The 27,801-nt window shown below is 47.7% G+C and overlaps 2 protein-coding genes across 15 annotated transcripts in view; one reads left to right on the top strand and one right to left on the bottom strand.

Annotated features, from left to right (window-relative positions):
• The window catches only part of PFKM (phosphofructokinase, muscle), a 42,698-nt gene extending 29,481 nt beyond the window's left edge, over window positions 1-13,217 (top strand). For all 6 annotated transcript variants that reach the window (XM_073788758.1, XM_073788759.1, XM_033866846.2 and 3 more), the window contains 19 exons: window positions 1,110-1,299; window positions 1,528-1,693; window positions 2,459-2,503; window positions 2,923-3,031; window positions 3,142-3,237; window positions 3,500-3,592; window positions 4,176-4,301; window positions 5,382-5,446; window positions 5,983-6,046; window positions 6,796-6,945; window positions 8,041-8,111; window positions 8,469-8,556; window positions 8,639-8,791; window positions 9,288-9,452; window positions 10,430-10,491; window positions 10,715-10,826; window positions 12,144-12,243; window positions 12,323-12,428; window positions 12,669-13,217. In XM_073788758.1, the coding sequence (XP_073644859.1) occupies window positions 1,110-1,299; window positions 1,528-1,693; window positions 2,459-2,503; window positions 2,923-3,031; window positions 3,142-3,237; window positions 3,500-3,592; window positions 4,176-4,301; window positions 5,382-5,446; window positions 5,983-6,046; window positions 6,796-6,945; window positions 8,041-8,111; window positions 8,469-8,556; window positions 8,639-8,791; window positions 9,288-9,452; window positions 10,430-10,491; window positions 10,715-10,826; window positions 12,144-12,243; window positions 12,323-12,428; window positions 12,669-12,813 (2,106 nt within the window). In that variant the 3' untranslated portion in view covers window positions 12,814-13,217. The remainder of the gene's footprint in view (window positions 1-1,109; window positions 1,300-1,527; window positions 1,694-2,458; window positions 2,504-2,922; window positions 3,032-3,141; window positions 3,238-3,499; window positions 3,593-4,175; window positions 4,302-5,381; window positions 5,447-5,982; window positions 6,047-6,795; window positions 6,946-8,040; window positions 8,112-8,468; window positions 8,557-8,638; window positions 8,792-9,287; window positions 9,453-10,429; window positions 10,492-10,714; window positions 10,827-12,143; window positions 12,244-12,322; window positions 12,429-12,668) is intronic.
• A 1,400-nt stretch (window positions 13,218-14,617) lies between these two features.
• The window catches only part of ASB8 (ankyrin repeat and SOCS box containing 8), a 30,123-nt gene continuing 16,939 nt past the window's right edge, over window positions 14,618-27,801 (bottom strand). Inside the window, exons 1-4 of one of the 9 annotated variants that reach the window (XM_019934530.3) lie at window positions 22,665-22,810; window positions 19,945-20,108; window positions 18,378-18,482; window positions 14,618-16,527 (exon numbers count right to left, since the gene is read on the bottom strand). In XM_019934530.3, the coding sequence (XP_019790089.1) occupies window positions 15,895-16,527; window positions 18,378-18,482; window positions 19,945-20,073 (867 nt within the window). In that variant the 5' untranslated portion in view covers window positions 20,074-20,108; window positions 22,665-22,810 and the 3' untranslated portion in view covers window positions 14,618-15,894. Of the gene's footprint in view, window positions 16,528-18,377; window positions 18,483-19,465; window positions 19,720-19,944; window positions 21,595-22,035; window positions 22,636-22,664; window positions 22,811-27,801 lie in introns of those variants that run through there. The other 8 variants (XM_004321163.4, XM_073788761.1, XM_073788762.1 and 5 more) reach the window with 8 other exon arrangements.

The raw sequence follows: 27,801 nt of genomic DNA, 5'->3' as shown, positions 1-27,801 counted from the left end.
CATCTTCTGATTTACTGAAAAATCTGCACATTACATTTGTATCCTCATTCTTTACCTCAATCCCCTAAAAAAAAATCCATGGGAAGAAATTTAATGAGCAGCACTTTGTGAAGGTTTTATACAGGCAATGGTGCCTTCATAAAGCGGTCTGAGAATGAGCCAGGATTCTCCATCAATACCCCTGAAGTCATGGATGCCAGGAGTTCATATGATTTGTGAAAACCCTAAGTGTACTTTCCTCTCTTGGGGTGTCTACAAGCTCCTGGGGATTTAGGGCTTTCCATATTCAGAGCAGTTTTTCCTGTGAATGCCTGGGTCTTGTGGCTCCTCCCACTAGCACACAGATCCCCAGGCGCAAAGGGGAAAGGATTAGCGGTGCCTTGTCCCTGTTGAAGTCACTGCTGCTGCTTCTTACACGTCTAAGATGGGAAAGATGGAGATTATTTCAGAAGCCTACAGATACGTGTGTATTCCTAATTCTCTTTAGGACAGTCACAGTGACAAAGCCTTCAGTGGAATGGGCCCATCTTAGCAGTCTTCTAAGAAGTGTAGCAGAACATGGGAATGACCCTGTGATACTTCAGCCAGCACCATCTCGCCTTCCTTTAGAAGGGGCCAGAAACAGAACAAAGCAAAACAAAAACCAACTCAGTGAACTACAAGGAGGTTAAAAACAGGGAAAGCTCTGGGTAGGCCCATGCAAACCAAGCTGAAAATTAAGATAAAGTGAACAATCTTGAATGCAGTCAGAGGAGTTAGGCAGGTGAAGTAGAAACGTGTCTGAGGCAATCAAGACTCGCATGTCTTCTATTAATGGCTAAGCTTGTACAGTCACATACCCTCAGACAACAGAGTTAAACGTCAGTATTCGTGACTCCGGAATTTGAAACTCATGTGAACTTCATTCATCCTTTTCATGAAGAATAAAACTTTAAAACCACACACACACGAAAGAAGGGGCCAGTGACTGTTCAGGATGTCAGGGGATTTCCTAGGGAGCCACGTGGTGATGCCAGCCCATCACAGCGTTGGGATAGGGCAATCTTAGCGTGTTGAGCCCAAATTTGGCCGCGTCACCTGGGGAGCTGACTCCCACCTCTTCCCCAAAGGGAGGCACGGTGATTGGAAGCGCCCGGTGCAAGGACTTTCGGGAACGAGAGGGCCGGCTCCGAGCTGCCCACAACCTGGTGAAGCGCGGGATCACCAACCTGTGCGTCATTGGGGGTGACGGCAGCCTCACCGGGGCCGACACCTTCCGCTCTGAGTGGAGTGACTTGTTGAGCGACCTCCAGAAATCAGGTGAGACGTTGCTCTCGTGAGCGTGGTTTCTGCGTATGGGCACACACACCCGCCTTTCCCTCCCATGGAAGAAAATTGTTGCCCAGACACAGAGGGCCGTCTTTGCCCTCTTTTATCTGCCATTGTCAACAGCTGCCATTGGCTGCAGCCCCTTTCCTCTCCAGTCACCTGCTCCCTAGCATGCCAGGGACCTCACCCAGTGCCTCCTGCTTTGCTTCCCCTTGTCAGGTAAGATCACAGCGGAGGAGGCTGCAAAGTCCAGGTACCTGAACATTGTGGGTCTGGTTGGCTCAATTGACAACGACTTTTGCGGCACTGACATGACCATTGGCACTGACTCTGCCCTGCACCGGATCATAGAGATTGTAGATGCCATCACCACTACCGCTCAGAGGTGAGGGCCCAGTGGGAGGAGGCGTGGGAGGGTGGTGCTGGGACAGACCAACCAGCTGGGGACTAGAGAAGATGAAAGTGCTTGAGCTATGGCGACTACAGTGACCAGTTTTCTGGGACCAGAACATTGTTTTTAACTAAAAATTATCCCTAGAGCACTGAATTGCACTGCCCTATAGATGCCATAAGACTTGCCTCTGGCCACTATCTACCCGCTGTCCAAATGTGTCGCTCTGAGGTCTTTAATACCTGTGGGGTCTCCTAAATGATTAACAATGATTTGTCTAAATGATTTGTCTCCAGACTGAGACAAATCCAGGGAGCCCCAAACCTTTCCAACCGTGTCACAGAGATAGTAGTGGCCATTACGCCACTGCTCAGAAGGGCAGGGACTCGGGAAGCAGTGCAGGAGAACGGGAGGGTGGGGCGGGTGACAGTCTCCTGCAGGTTGGTCCTGGAGGATTCAAGGTTAGTGGAGTCCTCCCTCCGATTCTTGTCCCTTCGCTCCTTCCCTTCCCAGGCCCCCTCCTTCCCAGGCACAGAGCCTCAGTACTGTCACCTTTTTCTGTGGTGTTTTCTCAGGCCTGGGACACCCTGTGGCTAAAGTGTTTACCCTGCGTCTTCCAAGTGTCTCAGGAGACCTGCTAGAAAGCCCACGGCGTAAATGCATCTTGCCGAGAGGTTCCTTGGCCTCAGTGTGGGTGGGGGCTTGGTCCTGGCCGTAGGGCCGCTTGGACTGTGCAAGCCCTATGTCTGTCTCTTACAGCCACCAGAGGACGTTTGTGTTAGAAGTGATGGGCCGGCACTGTGGGTAAGATCCCCCACCTTGACTCGTTTATGCCATGGACCAGGCAATAGCCCTTTCCTCTTCCCCGGGGAGTCCAGGGAGGCCTCCCAGTGGTGGCAGATTGGAGGTGTACACACTCCTCTTGGGGTGGCTGCCTTTCCCCGTCTCCACCCAGCCTCCCTTACATCCCACACATGCGCGTGTGAAAAAGCAGACAGCGCTCTGAGATGGGGAGCCGCTGTGGCAGGTGAGCATGGATAGAGGGGCTCTTCAGGGACAGAATCCCGCTGATTAGCGGAACCAGTGGGGCTCTTCCCCTCGCCCCAAGAATGAAACGGGCTCCTCAGACCTTTCAGTGGCTATGGGACTAGGCCTTGTCAGGAACGGGAGAGGCTGTTGGTGGAGCGTAGCTCCTGGCGCGACGCTTCTGGCTCTTGTCTCAGATACCTGGCCCTTGTCACCTCTCTGTCCTGTGGGGCCGACTGGGTGTTTATTCCTGAGTGTCCGCCAGATGATGACTGGGAGGAGCACCTGTGTCGCCGGCTCAGCGAGGTACCGGCCTTATTTCGCCCTTTGAAACCCCTCGCCCTGCTCTGCTGCTGATCCCTTTCCTGTCCAGCAGTTTCATAACACTGACCATTTTTTCCTTTGTTCTTGACCAGACCAGGAACCGTGGTTCTCGTCTCAACATCATCATTGTGGCTGAGGGTGCGATTGACAGAAACGGGAAACCAATCAGCTCAGAAGACATCAAAAATGTTAGTATGAAAGGAGCCAGAGAGGCCTTGACGCCTTACCCATCCTGGCCCCACTGCCTGGTGGTTTCTGAGTCTCCCCTGAGTCCTGCATGTCCCTCCCCAGCTTTCCTGCCCCCTGGTTTCCTCCCACCTAGGAATCATTACAAGATAAGAGGCTAAGTCATCCTTGGTTTATCTAGGTCCCTGCTTGTTTAGGGACCTTGACTTTAGGTCTAGGTCCTTGACTCTGTATCTCTCTCTGCCCCTCCCTTGATCCCTTCAGCTGGTGGTCAAGCGTCTGGGATATGATACCCGGGTCACCGTCTTGGGGCATGTGCAGCGGGGCGGGACACCGTCGGCCTTTGACAGAATCCTGGTAAGTCATGGGGCTCTGGGGTCCTCACCATAGAACCCTCAACCTGCTGTCCTTTCCCGGCAGGACAGTGCTTCACCAGCACAGGGGCTTCAACCGTTGCTCATGCCACCCTGCTACCAGACTCTGGACTGCAGTGGCCCTTGACCCATTCCCATGTGCTCAAGAGTTCTCTTTTGTTGCAGAAAATGTTGGGAAACGATATGTTCCCCTAAGGTCTGATATCTTAGAGCTTTGAGCATGAGTGAAAGTATTAAGATCTAACCTCAGATACTCAGTTTGTACCCTCTTATCCTACTTTCATCAGGAAGGGAATACTATTCAGCCCCAGTAATCCCCTTGATTACTATAGTGGATATGTTTCTCTGGAACCAGGTAGAATCCTTGGGGTTCAGGTGGCAAAAGGATGAAGAGTCATCAAGCTTTAGACAAAATCTGGGTCAGGAGGTAAAGCCCAGTGAGTTCTTGGCCACAGTCCTTAAATGCGGAACTCAACTCGTGATTTGGAAAGGGCCTTGAATGCCCAGGTTCTCTAGGCCAAGACTAGATGGGGAGGCTTGAACCAGACTGTCTTTGCTCCCTGCAGGGCAGCAGGATGGGTGTGGAAGCAGTGATGGCACTCTTGGAGGGGACCCCGGACACCCCAGCCTGTGTGGTGAGCCTCTCTGGTAACCAGGCTGTGCGCCTGCCCCTCATGGAGTGTGTCCAGGTGGTGAGTCTGACCCCAGCCTGCCTTCCTGCCATCCCCAACCCGTCTCTGAGCTAATGGGGAAAGAGAGGAGCTGCCGAGGCTCCCAGGGCGGGGGCAGGTGGAGAGGTGGCGCAGCACAGGGAGAGGCGTGCGGGGAAGGCAGACGATGGGCTTTGTGCAGGAGCTGTCACCGCTCTACCTAAGCCTCAGTTTTCCCATCCTCCAGATGTCGCTAAAGAAGATGCGAAACTCTGCATCCTGCCTAGTAATGAGACCCATGCAGTCTCTCTCCAAACTTATTAAAAGCAGGGGAATACTATTGAGGTCTGGCTGGGTTGCTTATCCCTCTCTCTGATTTCTCCCTTGAACATGTTTCTCTGAACCAATATGAGGTTACTAAGAAACACTCACCTCGAGGGTGAGTATAAGGACTGGAGAGAAGACATGTAAATGGTCTGGAAGATGCTGAGTGCTCAGGAAGTGGTGGCTCTAGTTACGGAGGAATTGTTCCTCTGATACCACAGGGCAGATGCTGCGGCTGGAAGCTCAGGTGTCCGGTTGATTCTCAGGGCTGGCTCTCCGTCTCCTGGCTGCTTCTCTCTGAGACTTAGGAGTCCTAATGACCTACAGCCCAGACAGGCTCCAGCCTTGCCTGGAACCGTATCTCTAAAAGTCCCAAGCTGAAGCTGTGGCTCGCAGAGCAGAAAGCAGTAGTTGGGAAGCACATGGCAGGGATCAGCCTTTCCTCCTAACTGGTTATCTGCAGGATCGTTTTATTTAGTCATTAGTTTAGAGGCTACTCTGAGGCTGGGGCCCTGGGTGTGGAATGGAGGAGGATGCTATCTTATCTGTGTGTACTCCTCCACTCTGCCCATCTTTGAATAAATAGAGCATAGAACCAGCCCTTTTCTTTTGCTGCTCATTACTCAGAAAATTAAGGAAAAACAAAGATACTTCTTCTAAGAAAGTTTGGGGGGCATAGAAAAGGTGGGGTACAGGATGGGCAGGATCCAGTCACAAGCCCAGAGATGAGCAGGGTCTCAGTGTGGGATGGGAATCCAGCGCTGCTAGAGTCTGACTGTTGCTGTGCTTCTCCCTCAGACCAAAGACGTGACCAAGGCCATGGAAGAGAAGAGATTTGATGAAGCCTTGAAGCTGAGAGGCCGGTGAGGAAATGACCAGGAGCTCACTAGCTACAGAAATCAGATACCAGAATGAAGCCCAAAATCGACATAGCTCCAGACCCCACATAGGAGCTTCTGCTTTCTCCTCCTCTTATTGTCTCTGCAGCAGTTTCTTCTGAGAATTAGTTGTGAGATGACCAGGTGGCTCAGTTCAGCCCAGGGATTCTCTCCCTGGCCTTAGCCTTCCATAGTCTGTCATTTCTATATGTGGACCCAGCTAGATCATAAGTTTCTCTAGGCGAGGGGGGAAGAGTGCTCAGGGAGTGTTTGGTGGGTTAGTGGCCTCTTTGCAGCCCCGCCCAAGCCCTGCTCGGCCCCAGTTATGTCCTTAGAGGTTTGCCCTGTGGAACTTCACGCTGGGAGCAAAACTTCAGACCAGATCCCCTTGGCTGCTGGCCTTGGGGAATGGCCTGGAGACACCACCCCTCTCTCCCTCCCTCCCTCTCTCCTCTCCCTCTCTCTCTCTCTCTCTCTCTCTCTCTCTCTCTCTCTCTCTCTCTCACTCTGTACTTTTTTAGGAGCTTCATGAACAACTGGGAGGTATACAAGCTTCTGGCTCATGTCAGACCCCCAGTATCTAAGGTACTGGCAAGTTGCTCTCTTCCCTTATTCTCCCATTATGAAGTGCTACCCTCAATCCACACAACCTACTTCTTTGCCCGCCTGTAATCTTCAGTGCTGAGTCCTAGACCCCACTAAGATAATTTTCTCTCAGTCACCCCAGATATAAGCCCATGTTCTTAGAGTGCCCTGAAGGTCTCTGAGCCAAGACCCACATCCAGTTTAAGGCTGACAAGATAGCATGCAAGGAATGGGAAAGAAGGCTCATGTATTATTTTCTCTGGGCAAATCTGGAATAATCACATCTAAGTGTATTTGAGCCACCTCTTCCATTGGTGTAGTGGTTCTTAATATTTACCATATACCAGAATTATCTGGGTTGCTTATTAAACATGCATATTCCCCCCGCCCCAAGAGGGGATTCAGATGGGGGTAGGGTCAGGAATATGCAGAGTTAACAAGCTCGCTGGGTGGATCTGATAGAGCAGGTGGTCCAAGGATCCCACTTTGGGAAACACTGCTCTGGAGGGTCTCCTATTCATTTTGCAGTGATACCTGGGATCAGGGAGCACAGCTTTATTTATTGATCTGTGATGAAGACTTTTGCTTCCCTCGTATGGGGGAGGGGACAGGCTGTGCTGGCGTTCCCTGGGGGAGGGGTGTGCTGTCAGGACCATAAGGGGCTCAGAGTGTAGCTCCCCTCACTGACCTGTCCCCCCACCCCACTGCTGTCCCCTCTTTCCCCTTTCCCCCTCTGCTTCCTTCTCCAGAGTGGCTCTTACACAGTGGCCGTGATGAACGTGGGGGCCCCGGCCGCAGGCATGAATGCCGCCGTCCGCTCCACCGTGAGAATCGGTCTCATCCAGGGCAACCGAGTGCTGGTTGTACACGACGGCTTCGAGGGCCTGGCCAAGGGTCAGGTACAGGGATACAAGGAAGGAGGGCGCTTACTTTGGGGCCAAGGAGCAGTGGTGCAGAGGATAAGTGTAGTGGCTGACCTGCCTGTTCTCTTACCTTCCCCCATCCCTCACTGCCTTTTTCTCCTCTTGGGGTTCAAGCAGAAGTAGATACAGTAGTCCCCCCTTATCTGCTGGGGGCACATCCCCAGTGGATGCCTGAAACCACTATAGCACCGAACCCCAGGTACAGCTGATCCTGGAACAACTCGGGTTTGAACTGCATGGGCCCACTTACATGCAGAATTTTTTTTTTTTTTGGTGGGGGGGCGGCCATACTGCACGGCTTGTGCGATCTTAGTTCCCTGACCTGAACCTGGCCCCACGGCAGTGAGAGCACCGAGTCCTAACCACTGGACCGCCAGGGAAGTCCCCAGAACTTTTCAGTGGCAAATACTGCAGTACTATATGATCCGGGGTTGGTTGGATCCACGAGTGCAGAGCGGTGGATGTGAGAGCTGACTGTCAAGTTACACGTGTACTTTTGACTGCGCAGAGGGTTGGCACCCGACCCCCATGCTGTTTGGGGTCAGCTGTATACTATGTGTTTTTTCTGTACTAACGGGTGGGTGGCATATACATCGTGGACACACCGGGCAAAGGGATGACCCACGTCTTGGGTGGGATGGTGCAAGATTTCATCACACCACTCAGAACAGCATGCAATTTAAAACCTGTGAATTGTTTATTTCTGGAATTTTCCATTTAATATTTTTGGACTGAGATTGACCACAGGTAACTGAAAGCTTGGCAAGTGGAATCACAGATAAAGGGGGACTACTGTATTTAATTTTAGGGCAGTAGGAACAGGCCGCTGAAATGAACCCTTTGCAAACAACGCGTCTGATTTAATTCTCTGTCCCAGAGTTCAGCACAGGGCCTGGCGTAATCTAAGGCGCTTAAGATTTGTGAACGAGCAGAAAGGGGAGGAAGTTGAGTGAGGTGGGAAAAGCTGGTGCCTGGCGTTCCTCTGTCCGGGCGGGTGGGTGTAGGGGCGGGGTCAGAGCTGAAGGAGTTGTGTCAGGCCACCGTGTGGACCTGTGCAACCTTTCCCTGCAGATCGAGGAGGCTGGCTGGAGCTATGTTGGGGGCTGGACTGGCCAAGGTGGTTCTAAACTTGGAACTAAAAGGTCAGTGCATTACAGGAGCGCCTCCTCGTCTCGTCGCCCTGAAAGGCGGGCCTCGGCACGCGGGCGTCAGTTCATCCAGTCGGGCTCTGCCTGACCAGTGCTGTCTCTGGGTCCGCTCTCCACAAGCTCACAGTTGCCTCATGGGGGCAGACGAGCCAATCCAGACATCTCTTAGCATCTCTGGCAACTCAGAGCCCCAGCGTGTATCCTCGGACGGGGATGAGAAAGTGGGGTAGGGAAGGGGGCACAAGTTAAGAAACTATAAACAAAGTGCCTTCTAACTCTAGCGTTTCTCTCCTTCAATTTTGCTGTCTCTTCCCCAAATTCTATTCCCCTCCCCCTGCCCCAATCAACTAGAACTCTACCCAAGAAGAGCTTCGAACAGATCAGTGCCAACATCACCAAGTTCAACATTCAGGGCCTTGTCATCATCGGGGGCTTTGAGGTGAGTGCCCCCACCCCCGTTCCCCCCCGCCCCCACCTTCCCTCTCCCCTCATTCCCGCCCCCGCTGCTCTCGTCTTCTCAGGCTTACACGGGGGGCCTAGAGCTGATGGAGGGCAGGAAGCAGTATGACGAGCTCTGCATCCCGTTTGTGGTCATCCCTGCCACGGTCTCCAACAACGTGCCCGGCTCGGACTTCAGCGTGGGGACCGACACGGCTCTCAACACCATCTGCATGGTGAGGGCCACCACTGCTTCCCAGCCTCTGGCCAGGACTCTAATCCCTGGACCGAGTCTGGGCCTAGAAAGTGAGCCACTTGTTTTGTACCAACCAAGTCACAGTGTTAGAAGAATGCTTCTTCAAGCCCCGGCATTTACACACACTGCCTTTAACCGTGCATATGGTGTCCATCCTCCACGCCTTGTGAGTCCTGTCACCTAGAAAGGCGTCTGTACTCTGCATATCAAATGATTTTTCCTTTCTGAGGTCCTACAGCCTAGTTCTCCTACTCCGAGCAACAGGAGGGGTAGGGACAGCTTCCTTCCAGGGGAGGAGTTCCACACTGTGCTTAGCAGACGTGCCTGCCGTCCCGGAAGACAAGCACTCAATGAGGCGTAGGGGCCCCGCTGGCCTGGGGAGGATGTCGCTCCAGAGTTCGGTGATGGCAGGGGCCAGCAAAGTGACAAGAATCACACCCCTGACCGTGTCTTTCTATGACCTGTTGTCTTTGCAGACCTGTGACCGCATCAAGCAGTCAGCGGCAGGCACCAAGCGCCGGGTGTTTATCATTGAAACCATGGGTGGCTACTGCGGCTACCTGGCCACCATGGCGGGCCTGGCAGCCGGGGCCGATGCTGCCTATATTTTTGAGGAGCCCTTCACCATTCGAGACCTGCAGGTAGACGGCTACCCAGAGCCCCTCTCCCCGCCCCAGTCTCTCCCCACTGTCCCCATGGCGACCTAAGCTGTGCGAGCCCAAGGCGAGGACAGAGCTGATGTGTGGTCTGTGTGGAGTCCTAGAAGGAGCACCGGGCGGGCATTCTCTGGTGTAACCTCCTGTACGTGGCCGCTGCTCCTGGTGACGGAGCATTTGTTTGAAGGGTGGTATGCAGCTAAGCACTTTACGTGCGTTTTTGCATTTTATTTTCATAACAGACATGCAAGGGAGCTATTATCTCCATATTACAGATCAGAAAGGTTTAGTGAGGTTACAAAACCTTTCTAAACTTTGAGTAGGTGGTTTAACTGACTGAGAAAGTCACACGCCCACCCCCCCACCCCCACCAGATTTCCCCTGCTACCAAACCGGAGTCCTCATTCCATTTTTTGAGGGGATACCTTTATGATCCTCGTTTTCCAAGATCCCCGTTCATTGGAAGGAAAAAGAGCCACAAAGTGGAGGGCCACCGGCTGAGGGAACTCCCTAATCCAAGGGCCCAGCCAACCCCTGCCTGCAGTGGAGGGTGACCTTTTCCCTCCTTCACCCCCAACTCAAAGCCCAATGAAGCGACTGCTTCTGGGTGAATCACTGCTGTACACGGACCCGGACGCAACGTGTTTAGAGACCTACACGGAGAGCAGGGTCAGCCCTCTGAGGGAGGGAGAACTGGAAACCCCTGAAGGAGCCGAAAACTGACAGTTGCCACGCTTTGTCCAACTTTCCCTCTGCCTGTTCTGCCTGTCGCATCTGGAGTCTTAATTTCAGTCTGCACTGACCTTCTGAAAGGGCTTAGGCACGGTTCAGGCCCTGGGCTGTAAATAGCCCTCTTCCTGTCCCTCTCCCTCCTGCAGATGCCTGGAGGGGAAGAAGGGATCTATGAGCCTGCCCAGCCGGATCCACTCTCAGCCGGGCTTTGGATTTTGTTTCATTTTCAGGTGAATGTGGAACATCTGGTACAAAAGATGAAAACAACTGTGAAGAGGGGACTGGTGTTAAGGTACCTCATCCCCGGTTTGCTCCTAAGTGAAGAGAAGCAATAGTCAGGCTTTGGCCCTAGTCAGACTGCATCCGTGGCTGGGACACCCTGAGGAGTCTGGATACAAATGGAGAGCGCCTGGCCGCAGGGGTAGATGGAACCGGGAGGGGCAAAGCTGACCAAGGCAGAAGGCGGGTGGAGGGAGGGGGACAATGCCCGGCACAGGCTTCGGTCTCTCCTGCAGGAATGAGAAGTGTAATGAGAACTATACCACTGACTTCATCTTCAACTTGTACTCTGAGGAGGGGAAGGGCATCTTCGACAGCAGGAAGAATGTGCTCGGCCACATGCAGCAGGTGCGGAAGACACGCCATGCCCGTCACCAGACAGCCATAAATAACCCCCAACAGTCACTGAATCTCCCAGTAGACTCCGACCCGCTGGAGGCTATCGGGGCTGCCACAGAGCGTGGGCCTGCAGGCTTTTACAGTCACAGAATCAGAAATCTTTACCTTGGAAATGGCCTTAGACATTCTGTGGTTCATCCTCTTTATTCAGGGCAGGGTTTCTCAACCTTGGCACTCTTGCCATTTTGAGCTGGAAAATTCTTTGTGGTTGTTCTGTGTGGTGTAGGATTGCTTACTTAGCAGCATCCTGTACTCTTACTCACTAGATGCCAGTAGCACACCCTCCTCACTTGTACGACTGAAAAAATGTCTCTAGACATTACCATATGTCCCCTGGGGGGCCGAATCGTCTCCAGTTGAGAACCACTGGTTCAGATGAAGAAAATGAGGCCACAGAGGAGAACTGCTTTTTTCAGGGCCACTAGTCAAGCTGGAATGAGGTCAAAATGAGCTGGTCCAGTGCTCTCGCCACCATAGCATGCTGCCTTTTGTGGGGAACCTGTGAGATGAGTACAGGCACCTTGCTAGGGTTGGGCTCCATCTCTGGAGTTTCAAGGGGAAAGGAATCCCTTTCTATCACCCACATTCAATCCCCACCCAAGGCAGGCCTCACTCACAGATGATACTAGTGGTCTGAGGCCTACCCCATCCCAAATGTCCCCACAGATGCCTCTTAAGCATTGACCTTTGACCTTTCTATACCCACAGATGAATTCACATTATCTCAGTTTGAATGGGCTTAGCAGCTCCTGCAGGAATGGGGTACTATTGGATAAAGTATGACGACCTATTTTCTGTTTTTCCTTCCTTCCCATTTTCCCACTTCTGCTTTGTTCAGAGAAACTCTGCACCATGTTTTATATTATTCTGAGGTGCTACCAAGAGCATCCAAATTGGGTCACAAGGAACACTTGTGTCATCGATGATGGTGACTGACAGAAGCTGCTAAGCTAATGAGGGGCAGGGAATTGACTGAATGGCCAGTAAGACTAGAAGGAAATGAACAGGGTCATGCAGCTACGGAGCTGGAAGAGGCGACTGTGAGACCAGTCATCCCCTTGTACTGATTAGTTACTCTGAAGTCTGGTGAACGGCCAAATACACCAGGCCAGCTTGCCCTGGCTCCCGGCCCTGCTTCAGGATTTCCTTTCACAGTTAGACTTCCGGATTCCTCTTTCTGGTTATAAACTTTCCTCTGTGTATTCCCATCTCTCTGCCACTTCATTAGAGTCCTTCCCCGTGTAATTTTTATGATTCTTTTTCCAGGGTGGGAGCCCAACTCCATTTGACAGGAATTTTGCCACTAAGATGGGTGCAAAGGCTATGAACTGGATGTCTGGGAAAATCAAAGAGAGTTACCGTAATGGTAGGTGGGGTAAGAGGGTGAGCCCCCTTCCTAGAAGCTGGTTCCCAGTATAGAAGCTGACTGACCATCCCTGTTGCAGGGCGGATCTTTGCCAATACCCCGGACTCGGGCTGTGTTCTGGGGATGCGTAAGAGGGCCCTGGTCTTTCAACCCGTGGCTGAGCTGAAGGAACAGACAGATTTTGAGTGAGTACCTCTCAAAATCTGCGGTGGTTCCCTCCCCGGTAGTTTCGAGATCTACCCTTCCCAAGCTACTCACCTTCTTCAGTCCTTTTCTTTTAGGAGTAACACCTGTAGTCGTACTTACTTCAGATCTGCTGCCCAGGCCCCAAATCCAGCCTCTTCTGCTCAACTTCTTCCCATAGGCTTTGATAGAAGTTGACTGGGGTGCTAGAGATAAATCATCATCTACCTCGTTCCTTGTAGGCACCGCATCCCCAAGGAACAGTGGTGGCTGAAGCTGAGGCCCATCCTCAAAATCCTAGCCAAGTATGAGATTGACTTGGATACCTCAGAGCACGCCCACTTCGAGCACGTCAGTCGGAAGCGGTCCGGAGAAGCTGCCATCTAAACCTCTTTGCAGTGAGAGGAACGGATCGTCTGATCATGGTCAGCTCACCCTGATAGATCCAAGTCCATGCATTCTCAAGTGTTTCAGCTCAGCTCACTTTCAATTAGGTTTCCTTTTATTCTGTAACTGCAGCCATGGTCAGCTCTGGCCAGGGAGCTGGGGCAGGGGGCAAGTAAGCGTAAGCTCCTTGTAGTTAGAATTTATCCTGACTTCCACCCCAGCTTCATGTGTCACACGAGGCTGGGCTCCTCTAGTGCTACTGCTCGATTTCAGTTACTCGGTTAGAATTTTCCTAAAAATAAGCTTTATTTATTTCTTTGTGATAACAAAGTCTTGGTTCCTCTACTACATTTACGACAGTGACAAACCATAACTACACTAATAAATGCCAACTGGTCACTGTGCTTTTGGTTCTCCTGTTATCATCTTCACAAGTGCATTCCTGTCAGCCTCAAGCACCAGATTCTGCCCAGCGGACACCTAGGAAAATGCAGCCCATGCGCTAACCCCATGTACTTCTCTCTGTTGTTGGACATCTCTTGACTCTGTACACAGGGTCCTAAAGCACAGGACACTGTCCTTATCCTCATCCCACAACTAGTCCCTCCTGCATCCTCTGCAGCCAACAGGATGCTCCCGTCTTCCTTAAGCATGAAGTTGTGTTTCACCTCTTGATCATCTACCCATTACCCAGCGTTGCTATTTTCCAGCCATCCCCCAATCTCTACTATTCCTCTGACAATACAGGGTTCTTCCTTCTCAACTTTTCCCCTGTGCTCCTTCCTCGATGAAAGCCAGACACCATCGGTGGGGAGACATGTACATCCTGAATGCCTGGGAAATAGAGACACCCAGTCCTGGACCTAGTTTGGTGGGTTGGTTGAAATACTGATTAGGAAAATTGTCAGTTCTTATTCAGCTCAATTTGTTTTCTGTCCCATACTGCCTCATTAGCAAGTATCCATGTAATACAGTTGGTTCTTAGGATTGGGACTACAGACTGTTCCCCCAGTTGATAGAATGCTTCCCTGTCAATGCCAGGCTTGAGATTAGTCTCCAATAATCAGATCCTGGCTCTTGGCACAAGCGTACGTATTCCTCCCAACCTACACAGTTTCCTCGCTTGCTTGCTGAAGCAGGACGGAAGTTTGAGGTTTTACAAGGGATGGAGGAAAGGATTATCTGTAGTACTTCACTTTTGCTGGCTGTCCAAAGTATAACTGCTATACCCTAAAAACAGTTCTAAAAAATGACCGAGGACTTCCCTGGTGGCGCAGTGGTTAAGAACCCGCCTGCCAATGCAGGGGACATGGGTTCGAGCCCTGGTCCAGGAAGGTACCACATGCCACAGAGCAACTAAGCCCGTGGGCCACAACTACTGAGCCCGCGTGCCACAACTACTAAAGCCCACGCGCCTAGAGCCCGTGCTCCGCAACAAGAGAAGCCACCGCAATGAGAAGCCTGCGCACCGCAATGAAGAGTAGCCCCTGCTCGCCACAACTAGAGAAAGCCCATGTGCAGCAACGAAGACCCAACGCAGCCAAAAATAAATAAAATAAAATAATTTATAAAGCAAACAAAAAATGACCGAGAAGTCTTGTCAGAGCCCAGCATTAAAGCAGCCAAATGCTCTTTGTACAGTTCTTTAAGGGGAAGAAAAATTAGTATCAAGCACTGTTATCACTGATTCTTCAAAACAGCCAATGCAGGTGGTGGTGACAGCCCCATTTCAGAGATGAGGATACTGAGGCTCACGGTAATTAAATAATGTACAGAAAAGTAGGAACAGTAGAAATTGCCAAACTTGCTTTTAGAACTGTTTATTTCTTTTTTTTTTTAAGTGAGCAAAAAACACCAACAGCAAAAGGACAAAAGCGGACGAACTTTTTCAAATTAGCTGTGTCAGCAGTTCATTTTTATTTATAGTTCCCAATCAGTTAAAAAAAAAAGTTTCCCACATTTGCATAAGGTCATCTAGGATCAATAACAACTTGATCTAGTTTAGGAACATGAAAAGGGAGAGTACTGTAGACTAAGTGTTGTTCACTAAAACAGATCTTTTTTGGGTAGGTGGGTCATCTCTGAGGAAGCTCTTATAATGCTCCTCCCCCACTCCTCAACTCTCCACCCCCTCCACCAATGTCTAGTATAGATCAGTAAAAAGTAAAGTTTCCAAAACACCTGAAGACAAAACAAAACAAATTCCAAACTCTTAGCAGAGTGGATGAAGAAGACCAGAGAGAAAAGGCAGCCCAGCCCACGTCCTCCTGTGCTACAGCAAACACCTTTGCCTACGGCGCAGGAAGTGCCTATCAAGCCCACTAGAGCAAACTGGCTGTCAGGAGAAAGAACTGCATTAGAAGAAAAGTTCTGAGGACTTTTAGTTCTTAAGACTGCTTAGAACCTCCTATCCCTTCTACTATATGGAAAGCAGCAAGACCGTCTTTCTAAAATAATATTGCTGAACTACTGTAACCCTTGGGCACACCCATGGAAAAGAAGCAGAGGCTGCCCTTCCCTTCGATGGTGAGAAAGGGGGCCAGTCCCTTCTGAATGCCCCAGGATGATTCTAGGGATATCATCCAGCCCAATTCTGAACCTGCACACCATTTGAGGTTGTAGTATCTTCATTTGGGGGCTGCAATTGTTAGCTGGAATTTTCTTAAACTTCTTCACAGATCAATTAAAATGTTTCTAAGAGGGATTCTTCTGAAAACGTTAATCAGGTCCCCAAAGGAAAACCAAACACATGTTCTATAAATACGCTTCATCTTCCGAGACAAATTTAGTCTCACTGTTGACTTTTTCCCTAAAGGGAGGGTTAGGAAGACCTCTTCCTTTTCAGGGTGCAATATGAAAGGCCAGGTAAGTAAGAAACAGAAACAAAAGTGAGGGACGTTTTTGGTTGCTTGGTTTGGGGAGGGGAGGTGATGTGGAGGTTACTGTTGTGACATGTTGCCTCGAAATAGAAACCACAGAGCAGGAACAACTGCTTTCCCTGTTTTCCAAGACAGAGGCAGTGCTGCAGGGCAAAACCTCACCCAGAGTTGCCTGCCTGACGGTGCACTCGTCTCCTCTGGCCTATTCTACGAGTAACAGGTATTCCTTCAGAGAAGCTGGCAGTGGAAGGCCCTTCACCGCATCCGGCAGATACTGGAGTCCCAGGCTCCGGCGCACAGCATAGCGAGAGAGGGTTTTGAGGGTCCCTGGGGCTGAGCACAGAACAGTCAGTTTTTCACATAGCTGCTGGTCTTTGGCCACTTCTCGTGGCATGGTGCCATTTTTCCTTAATTCAAAGTGTCCCACAGCTCTGTGGAGGAGCTCAAAGCAAGAGTCCTCTTTCTCTGTTCCAAGTCCCCTGACTAGCAGAGCCACCAGGCGGGAGATGGGCGTCTGGCCTTTTAGGTTGATGACTCTGACCTCCGCACCATAATCAAGAAGGATGCTGATGCTCTCAAGATTTCCCTTCATGGCAGCCCAGCTGAGCGGGGTGTCATTGTTGTAATCCAGGGCGTTGACAGAGGCCCCACTCTCCAGGAGGGCGCGCACACACTCGGCATTGTTCTTAAAGGCTGCCCAGTGAAGTGGGGTGTCTCGGTTGCCGTCCAGTGCATTGGGGTTTGCACCATATTCCAACAGGACTTCCACACAACCCTCATCTTTCTCAGCTGCATAGTGGAGGGCTGTTCGGTTATAACCATCCAGGGCATTCACCTGTAAAGGGGGAGCAACTACATTACAGTGTATAGACGACTGAGAGGACGACAGGCTGGCAAAGACACTTGCATGTGTCTATCCATTACCTTTGCTATGTAACGTTCTGAACATGAGGGTCAACAAGCAATTCCCAGGAAGTCATGGTGATCAGGATGGAGCTATGACAGGAGCTGAGGAGCAAATAGGAAAACAACTGTCCCCAGACAACCGACACTATGATGTCCACCGATTAGCTGGCCTGCATTATCTAGGGTTTTGCTTCCACGTTCTTATTTACTATCCACTAGGACCTCTACCACAGGGTAAGGGGAAAGAAAGAGAAGATGAAGTCTAAGTCCTCGTAACTACTCTGAAAGATGTTTATTGGAAAGCGGCTTGCATATACTGGCCAGAGAAAAGGTTTTGGATTATTTTACTTATCCTGACTCACTCTGTATCCCGTGGCTAACGGCAACCAGACTGAAAAATAATGAGGTCAAGATTCTGCCCATGTAGCTCTGCTGTGTTCTTTAACCATCCAGAGAAGCTCAGATTGTTCATCCAAGTCAGCCTCCTGCAAACATATGCTGTGAGGTCACAAGAGAGCCTGGAGGAAAGCATGTGGAGGAAAGAACACAGATCTTCCAGTGCTGGAAGAGCAGCTGGCTTGCTAAAACTCAGCATCACCTATAATTTTTGAAGGCTACAAAGACTTCAGATCCCAGGTTTAAATAGCGAATTATCTTCTCCCATGAAAGGCACTAAAAAAAAAAAAAACCCTGCGATATTTAACTGAGTTCAACCTTCTACTTAGCTAAAAACTGCCCCCCCCACCGCCCCCTGGGGTAGTTTCACTTTTATCATTGACATTAATCACTGGCTTTCACTTCAGGGTCACTCATAAAAGTTATGGGATAGTTAATGACAAGTAGAGAATAACATGGCGGTGTGGAGGTGAGGATGCTGGGGGCTGCAGCAGGCTTACCGACCAGTGTGTCTGGGGCCTGCACACCAGCTTCATGGCATGTCTGATTCAGATGAGTGCCACAGCGTGTGCACCTTGAGGATGCCTCAAAAGCTGTTGAAACTGCTGGTTTATCTATTTAATAGGCACTTACTTAGTAATTACTACATGCCAGTGCTCTAAACAGTTTACAACCTTATGAAGAAGACACCACTATCATCCTCATTTTACAGATGGGGAAACTGAGGCAAAGAAAGGTTAAGTAACTTGTTCAAGGTCACACAGCTGGAAGTGACAGAGCTGGAATTCAAATTTATGAAGTATGGTTCCAGACTCTGTTCTTTTAATCATTCATTATACTATGCTGCTTCTTGCTAATGCCAATAAAAAGTAATCTATGTTTTTTATGTTAAGTACATTCGAAAGAAAATAGGAACAAGATATGCTAAGACAGAAAATAAATCAGTGGGCAGAAAGAACACAAGTAGCTCAGTCCTGGGGAAGGGACTGCCTAGTGATCTATTTTCCAGTGACGGAGGTATTAGAAGTGTACATCCAGTAGCAAGTCTCAAGTGGTTTACGTTGGATCAGGGTTGAGGGGCCTGGATAGTCAACAGGCAATGACAGGATTAAATGGAAATATAAACAACCCTAGAAGGAAGGCTGAGAGATTAAGGGGAGATAAAAATTCCCTCTTCCTGGAGTCATGGACAGTGTAAGAAAGAAAGGCAAAGGAATGAAATACTTCGGATGATTCACCATTACATTTTGTTTTAATATTGGCCATGCCGATGTTACCAGGAGCTAGAAGGTGGGAAGAAATGGGAGAAGAGACAAGAAATTGTGGGAAAGTGTGAAGCTCAAGTTTAGTGCATCACTGATGTGACAGCGTTAGAAACCTTACCTCAGCTCCCTTCTCCAGCAGTAATTCCACACAGTCAGCATCGGACACCATGCAGGCACAGTGCAGGGGCTTCAGCGTGCCGTGGGTACAGTTCACATCTGCTCCCTGTGGGCGGAAGGAAAGTTCGATCGGTGTCTTCAGCTCTCGCTCACCACGCAGGACAAGACTCAGAACAAGGTCTGGGGGGAAAAGGGTCCTGACTCTGTACTGTAAACATACTACCAGCCCCAGTTTCTATTCCTATTCATTAAATGATATTATAATGCCAATATCCAAACCAAGAGAATACACTGAAGATGAACGAAAGGAACTGTCGCTCCCTTAGATCAAGTCATTAAGATTCTCCACAAGCTAGACTGCCAGATGGTCATTTGGACATCACTGAGGACATAACCTTATATGTAAAAGCAGTGGAACCTTATCATCAGGCAGGAAGGTTGGAAAAGCAATCACCTTTCTATGGCTACCATGCTCTGAAAAAGTCAGGAAAGGGAGTCTTTCAGCCTGAAGCCAGGAGAACTGGCATGCTCTTTTGCCACCTGACAGATGACCATCACTAATACTAAGGTCATCTTAATGTTATCTCTTTGTTTATAAACATCTTCAAAGTAGCCTATTATTATCAGCATTCTCTGCCACCTAGCCCCCCACTGGTACTTCTATTTCAAATCTGGTAAAGAAGACGGAGATACCACAGCAGACCAAAGTCACAGAATGACTCAGCAGCAGAGCTAGAATTAGAACGTGACCAAGTTTCTACTGCTGAGTCTTCTGATACCACTTTTGCCGAGAACAAGCTAATGCTGTATGACTTTTTCTTCTCACAGCTGTGCCACACAACTCTGAAGCAGCTACAGGGCTCTAGGCTTTAAATAAGGACTCTAAAGTTGTTAAAAAAGAATGTACAGAAGTAACTATCTGGATGCATTCTCTAGTGACCAAAAAAATTACCCTGTAACTTCTCTTCAACAGGAATAATACACAGAAAAAGGCATCAAAGCCCTTCTAGGATACTAGTCATTCAACAGAATTACTGAATAGTAGTGGTTAGACATCAGATAGTTAAGTTTTCTTAAGTCAAAAATTACCATGCATGTTAGGGGTTGATCTTCTCTGTGGAACTTTAAGTGGTGGCTGTTGGTAAGACAGAAGGCCAGTGATATCTCTCCATGTAATTATTACAAAACACAAGGATTTGAAAGCCGCTTATGCTTTGCTTGCCTCCTTCCTCCCTTAGTACAGCATGTGTTGAAGACTTTGAGCTTGCTGGGTCCCATGTGCACCATATGCAGACGGAGATTTTATAGAGAACAAGGGACTAGGTTTATCTAGAACATAATTCCTGAAGAAAAATATCATAGGCGCAAAGTGAAAGGCAGAAGGGAAGAGAAGCAAAACATAGGCTAAATATATTTTAATGGTCAAGTTAATACATTTTAGAAGACTGTAAAAACTCCCTGTGATCTTGTGCTGAGTCAGAGCTGCAAACCTGTCATCCATTAGGATTCCCCGGGAGCTTTCCCACTTCACCTCCCCAAGGGCTCTCGCATCAACACAGCGCACTCACCCCTCTGATGAGGTCCTCTACATTGTCATGTGGGAAGGAGCGAATGGCAGCGATTGTTCGGATTAAGCGCTCTGAGAGAGAGTATTTGCTCTGAATGCTCTGCATAATATACCACATACTGGAACTCATCAAGGCTCAGAGTACGTTCACATGCTCCAAACTGCCTGAAACAAAGATGTTTTAGGCATACACAGTCTCGCTGAGCACACCTGTCCTTAGTTAGAGGTTCTCTGAGGCCTTCCCACTACTAAAACCAGATTTCAAATAGATCAATGATTCATTCATTAATATCATTTTTTCTTAATCATAAGAAATAGATTATAATAGTTGCTGAAGGAGCTGGGTAAACCTGGATGCAAATGTTCTGACCCTTGAAATCTCAGTTCTACTCTCTGACCTAGCCTAGCACAAGATTTCCCCAAGAGGCTCCAAGCTCCCCATGGAGCTCTGTGTGGTTTAAAAAAGACTAGGCAAGGAAGGGGATTCTTTTAAAGGCTAACGATGCCACAAAGCATTCTTTTCCTCCTCTGAATTATGTGGTCTTTATTATCAGCATCCCCTTTAGGTTACTTGTTACATGTGGCCTTGCAGTATAGTTATGGTCATATTGTCTTTCCATCTAAACTGTAATCAATTGGAAGGCAAGGTCCTTGTCTTCTACTTTTTTGGCCCATATAAGGCCAGCCACAGAGTCTTACAAAAAGTAGGTACTTAATAAATACTGGTTGATTGACTGACTAAAGGGTATGGGAGTGATTGCTACTTGTGAGAAGAGATGGAACAAATACAAATGACAAGGCATCTGTGAAACAGTTTAAAATGTCTTCAGCAAAGAAAAAAATAGGAAGTTTTTGAGGTAATATTCTAAAATAAGGAAGGAACGCCAAAGTATAATTACTCTGGGGTCATCTATATAAAATTAGAAAAAAATTTCAAAGTTCATACCAATGACATATGCTTGCAGTTGTACGAAAACAAGCACATTTAAGAGTGAAAAATGAATTTAAAAATTGGCCATTTGTGACAACTGTGAAGCAGACTTGAGTTCGGCGTTGGAAGAAGAAAATAATGCAATATACATAAATTCAACTATGATAAGTTTCGGCTGTATAAGAGCCATGTATCAGTTGGGGAACATTTAAGATTACAGCAAAGAAGGTGGAGTATTTCTATGAAAAAGCATATATCAAACTGTAGAGAAAGCACGGTATGCTGTACGGCTCTCTAGGTATAACTGTTTAGGAATCCATGTTCTTATCAAACTATAAGCTCCTTGGCGGTAAATACAGTGTTATTTTTAACAGTGCCTCGCACATGGCAGGTTCTCAATAAATATCTGTTGAACCAGTGTAAAGCTTATTACTTTGGATCCTAAAAAAATCCAAGACTTGCAGTAATTAAACATCTTATGCATATGATGACTACTAAGGGAAAAATCCAAAAATTATTTTGGTCATTTCATACTATGTAATTTTTGCCTTTTGTGAAGGACTATCCCCTTATACATTATGCAATATACTATAAACTCTAATAGTTTCCATTTTGCTAATCAGTAGCCATTTATCTGTTTAAAATATATACAGTATTAATTAATGGAATGCAAGTTAAAAATATTCAATTCATAGGTATCAATGATTCAAATTGGGTATTCTCCCCTACTTTATTAAGAATAAGTAAACTTACACACTTGTTTATATGCCTCCCTGAAATTTTCTAGATAGTTTAGACTTGGCATACGTTTTAATCTCTCCAACAGCCACGAAACTCCTCAGAGACAAAGGGTCTGTATCTTACACTTCATTGTTGCAAGGAAAAAGGGGGAAAAGGCATAGCTGCATTTGAGTCAGCGATTTCAAGAACGGGGGCAGAAAACAGAGCGTCCAAAGTGGAAGGCTTACACCGAAGTGGTTCTGTTAACCATTTCCGGGTCATGATAATCTGAAAAAACTACACCCTGCAATCATTTTCGGAGCGCCCTTGGGCTCCAGGCTAAGAACTCCTAACTCAGAATATGACCACTGGTCCTCTGCTGCTGCCGCCTCGAAGCTCGTGCTGAAGAGTGAAACTTCGGGGCACATAGACAACATTCACCGTCAGGGAGGGTCAACGAAATCTAAACTCGACGTATCTCCGGGCAGCAGCCTATGCACGGTTTGACCCCAAGTCTCCCCTTTCCTCTGCTGGTACTGGAAGTCCTCTCTCTCCCGTTTTCTTTCACTTCGGATCCAGAGACAACCCCAAGGTTTTTTTTTTTATTATTATTTTTTATTGCGAAGCTAGAAGCAAAGTAGGAGAGAGGTGACGTTCAAGAGCTCTGGTGCTAGTGAGACCAGGCTTCCGCCCACCCAGGCGGGCCCCCGCCCCACCGCGCCTGCTTGGGGGAGGAGTCGCGGCAGCTTGGTCTCGCCGAATCTAGGGGGGTGATGGACAACTGCACGAAATGCGAAGACATGTGGTGTCACTTTCCGCACGGGCTCCTCAGAGACCGCAGCAATTCCAGCGGGTCTCCCGGGGCCGGTATTGAAACGGGGTCGCGAAATCTGGCAGGGGAGCCCCTGAGGCGGACCAACCCCTGCCCCGATCTCCCCAAGGCCCGGAACGAGGTCCCAGCCTCGAGGGCTGGCGGACCCCGAGCTGGGAGTGGAGGAAGCATTACTGGGCGTGGTGCCCCGGATTAGGGAACCAGGCTGCAGACATTTTTGCAGCGGGGTAACACTCACCGAACTGCAGGGCTGACCTGGGTGGTGAAAGCCGCTGTCAAGACGTGACCCGGAAGCAGAAGTTGCCTCCCGGGGGCCCCTCTGTTTACAGGATAGGTGACTAGAACGGGCGCCTGCGCAGCGACCAGTGTCCGAAGGCGGAAGGCGCCTGCGCAGGCTTGTGACGCCGCCTTGGTCCAACCAAGGCTTAGTTAACCACTTTGCTATCTAGCCCCGCCACAGGGTTTGCGCAGGCGCAATGTAGCGCTGTCGGCTGCTAGCCGGGCGCTGAGTCCGTGGCGGTCGTGGGCAAAGAGCTCACTCCCCGCTGGCTGTTCGACCAACTCCGTGGGGCTGTGCCTGCGTGGAGCAGGCCTGCAATGAGTTCATCCGAGCCCTCCGCTGCCTCCCACTGTCTCCATCTGATACCGGACCTGAACAGCCAATTCCCAGATTATTCCCAAACTCGCGACACCGATGCGGTTCGTTAGGAGAATAAACTGTTAGTAAGAAGTGTCTTTGGCAAATAAAAGAGACTTCCAGCATTTTTCATAACATTGGAACGCATCGATGCACCTCGGAACCCTTCTGGTTATTGTCCACCCTCCCTCAAAGGAAACTATTGATATATCAAAGATAAACAAGCACTCATGAGGAGCACTAGCCCAAATGTTGAGGGCTGAACAAATACGTACATGCTGACATTAACCTTTCCCAACCAGAGAGATGCTGACACCTCCGAGTGATGATTTTTTCCATACAAAGCATAAACATTTCGAAGCCAGCTGCACGTGGTGGTGCACGCGAAGAGTAAAGCAGCCCGCACAGGCAGACTGTTAAGAGACGTGATCTACCCCGCAGCCCGTTTAACCAAGAGTTCCCCAGCACCCCTTCCTCAAAGCTTGCTCTGAGCAACAGAATTTGACCAGTTTGAGAGTAAGGCAGGGCCCAGATAGTTCTTGTATGTCAGCGAGGAAATGGCGAACTGGAAAAGTTCAGTGAGTCTCCTCCCAGCATCGTATAAATTAAGGATGCTTAGTACATTTCCTTATTATTAAGGATTGGGAGACAGATTTGCAAACAGTCAATTGCAGTTAAAGATCACTATTTCAACAACATTTTACTGTACAAAGCTGATGTTGAAGAACAGTTCTACTTCATGGTGAGATCAAGAGAGTGTAGAGAGAGAGAGGGTCTGTGAAGAGGTTTCTTGTGGAGAAATGTGTTTTGTTGAGATCCCGCTCCCTTCCCACTCAGAGGAAGAGGCAGTGCTGGTGCTGCATCCTTCTCAAGCCTAAAGAGGGGACTCTGTGGGACCAGAGAGCTTGGAAATTGTTTCCCATAGTTGTAAAACACAGAGGACTGCACTGACTCTTGCATATAAATAAAAGAAGGCAGTGGCCATAAAACAGAGGTGGCTGCATTGGGATCCACCAGCACACCCAGATTCGGTAGGGATGACAAATGTGAAATGTTTTCCTGGACCCAATGTGGGCCACATAGAGGACAGTCAGCATGAGGTTGCCTTTGGTCTATTCAAAAGACTTGTCTAGAGGTGTAGAGGGACCCAGTGACCAGAAGTTAGAGATGAACGCAGGAATCCTAGAAACCAGAGAGGCTGTTGCAGACAACCACCTGTGTCTGTCTAGGCCAAAGGGACTCAAGTGAGAGGTCTCTGATGATGGGACTCTCCCAAGAACCTCTAAAAGCACCTTACAAGAGAAAGAGTAACCATGTACCAGACCCAGGTAGTACAGACCCATCCTATCAAAACAGAACTGCCCTATCCCCTTGGTTGTCCTGCCTCCTCCCACTTGTACACAGCAGATCAAACAGCAGTTAGCTAGTGGTAAGCTGAGGAGAAACCTGAAGGCAGCAGCCACCAGCCACAGGAGGCAGCCACCAGCCCTCCCTCATGGGGGAGGGGAGGAGAGGGCTTAGACTAGCACCTTAGAATGAAGCCTGAAGTATTTGGTTACCATCTTGGACTAGAAACATTCTAATTACTAAATCAAGACTCTTTTTTTTGACTTAAAATGACTGTTACTTAAAATACTGTCCATTATCAAAGAATAAACCAAAAAGTCAGAGAATCTGCCCAATTTTCCATTCAGGGGCATGAATTATCCCCTCCTAATAAGTATTTTTAAAAGATGATAAAAGCCAAAAAGTAAAGTGGTATTTTGATCATATCCCATGACTCTTCCATTCAACATCCCAACACCATCTCTATATATTTCAGCTTATTTGCGATCTTCATGCTTTGATTACAAGTGATTCCCTGAGTTTGGTTTTTTTTTTTAATATGTTGTGTCTCTCATAAGACTTTTATTTTTTCTTCTCTCCCTTGCTAGTTCTAGTTCTGTTTTGAAGAACTGTTCATGAGATGGTGTTGATTGACAGTACAACTAGTGTTCCTATTTTCAGACCTTGGCATAAACTGGAACTAGAAATCTGATAATAATGTTTTGCTTGTAATGAATGTTGTTATCACTGTTCAACATATATTAGTATCCAGTCTCCGTGGATAGATGCCATAGAACTGTCCCAGGTTACAAATCTGGGTGTCTTTCTTCTTGAGTGCTGCAGCAACCTAACAGTGGTGGGCTTTTGTACAACTCCTTTTTGGAGTGAAAAAACTCCTTTTTTCACCAGTTGGCTCCAAACTGTTTCCTGATTTTGAGCACAGTCCTCTAGAATGACAATTCCTGGAGGAGAGGAATTCTGCCCTGCAACCTCTCTTAAGTGGTAACACGAAACACAAGTTTTCTGGCTTCTGTCTAGAACTCATCAATTACTCTTCTGACTAAAAAGCCTCGTCCTTCTTCAGGGACTGCTTGACTAATGTTGATGAAAAAGTAAGAAGAAGTAAAGTAAGAAGAAGTGATTCCTTCCAAAGAAGCTCTTCCCCCATCACCAAAGAAAATGAAAAGAACCAAAAGGAAGTTTGAGATACCCTAAGAGTGAAGGAAAGCTGTCAAAATTAACAACGTGGAGTGAAAAGATAAGATCCAAGTGTCAGACTGGTTGGGAAAAATATCTTTCTTTCATTAGTATAATGGTGCATTTTCTCTTTCTATTTTGAGTTTCTTTAAGTTTTAGGATTATCACTTGTAGTGTATTCCTTAATTTAGAAACAATGAAATATCCATGAAAACACCATAGGGATCAAGGTTCCAGTTCTGATAGTAGCTCTAGTTACCTTACTTGTCTAAGCAAGTTACGGTTATCTCAGTTTACTGATGACTTTACAACAGGATGAGAGTAGCAACACCTACCCCCAACAGTTAATTTCACAAAACTTAGATCATATTTGTGAAAAGTGGTTTTCTAAACTATATAAATGTTGGTTCTTATCTATGTCATCTATGTATTTGTTCAAGGAGGTTACCAAATGTCTGGGCCTCTCAGTTACACTGCAAGCTAAGGCAGGCATTTAGATTTCCTGCGTTCACCTCTCCCCATAGCACAGTCCCAAACACACAGTAGGTATTGGATAAATGCGAACTGAATTGAACTATGGTGAACTGACTTCTCAAAGACAGGGATAGCAGAATGCCTCTATGTACTGGTTCCTGATATTGAGAAAAAAGTCAGTGGCACATTTACAAGGAAAGTTGAAAGAGGGCTTTGGAAATAGAGCAAAGGAAAAGAAAAAAAAAGTTCAGGGAAATATAATGTAAACCTCATGGAACTTTTTATACACTTAAACCTTGTCCTAGAGAAAGTAGTTCAGTGAAGAAAAGAACAGTATTAATGTGCAGCAGGGATAGTCTCCCAAGACATGTTATCAAGATTAAACAAGCACTTCTTTCAGAATTGCTCAGAGGCAGACATGCTCTCAGTATTCAAACTCTGCTCTCTTTCCCTTTAAATTTCCCCAAGGCTTGGTGAAATTTATGAATCATTGTTTTTTTTTTTGTTAGCTTTTCATCAGTATTTTATTATTTTTTGGACCTACAGGTTACCAGTATTTTCTACTATCAGAATAATTTTGCTAATTTTGAGACTTTATAAAGAAAGACTGTCTGAGGGAGTTTGAAAAACAGCTACAGTAAAAATACAAATAACAATGTTAATGATAATATTTAAATTACATATACATGATACTATATTTTTCAAGATTGTGAGCAGTTATTTCCTAGCAAACCAAGACTGGAGTAGACTAACTCTAGCAGGAGAGTTCTTAAGATTGTTCAGGGGAGGGAAGTTAACAGAGGAAATGCCCACTTGCCTGGTTTCAGTGAGTGGTTCAGACTGATCTGAAGAGTCCTACTAGCAAGGAAATGATTGGATTCTTCGGATCAATTTTAGGGGCTTGAGAAGCAAGCTTTGGTTGATCTCATAATTTTGAGCTCTCCTAGGCCTGTGCTACTTCTAGTAGGAGTATGTCTCCCCCTGGAGGGGAAATAGAGCATTTGTTCCTTCAGGTTTCTTGCTCAGAGTTCAATAATTAGGTTTTTTTCCCTTCCTTCCTTCGTTCATCCATTCATTCAACAAATACTTATTTAATCCTATTATTTTGCTGTTTGTTATGATCCAGCTGAAAATAAGATCAGCACGGTCCCTGTATCCAGGGAAATTATAGGTTAGTGTGAGAAATGAACATTAAAGAGTCACCTGAATGCCTAAATAATCACAATAGTGATAAGTTACATAAAGGAAAACTGTGGAGGATAATATGACCTTTCAAAGAAGACCTCAATCGGACTGGGAGTTCAGGGAAAACTTCCCTGAGACCTGGAAGATACACGTATATAGCCAGATCAAAGGCGTGGAGGAAGTGAAGGGAGTGGGTCTTCAAGCAAATGGAAAAGAGTATTCAAAGACTTCAAGAAGGAAAGAGCTTAGGAAGTTGGAAGAAGAGAAAGAGGTTAGAATAAGGAGGCTGGGGCACAAGTTGAGGCCAGAAAGGTAAGGATGCTCCAGATCAGGCAGTGTCTCGGGGGCCACGTGAAGGATTCGAAACTTTATCCCAAAAGAATAGGAAGCTATCAATAGGTTTTATGCAAGTGACATGATCACAACTGTGTTTTTAAAGGATTACTTTGACTTTCTGTTGAAGAATGGATTATAGAAGGGGCAGAGTAAGGATACCATTAAAAGACTACTTCACTATAATGTAGCTATGCAAGAATGAACAATGGCCAGAAGAAGC

The sequence above is a fragment of the Tursiops truncatus genome, chromosome 11, assembly GCF_011762595.2.
Source record: "Tursiops truncatus isolate mTurTru1 chromosome 11, mTurTru1.mat.Y, whole genome shotgun sequence".
In the NCBI taxonomy this organism is placed as follows: Eukaryota; Metazoa; Chordata; class Mammalia; order Artiodactyla; family Delphinidae; genus Tursiops; species Tursiops truncatus.
The sequence above is the reverse complement of the archived record's forward strand: the minus strand, read 5'-3'. Positions and strand labels throughout refer to the sequence as shown.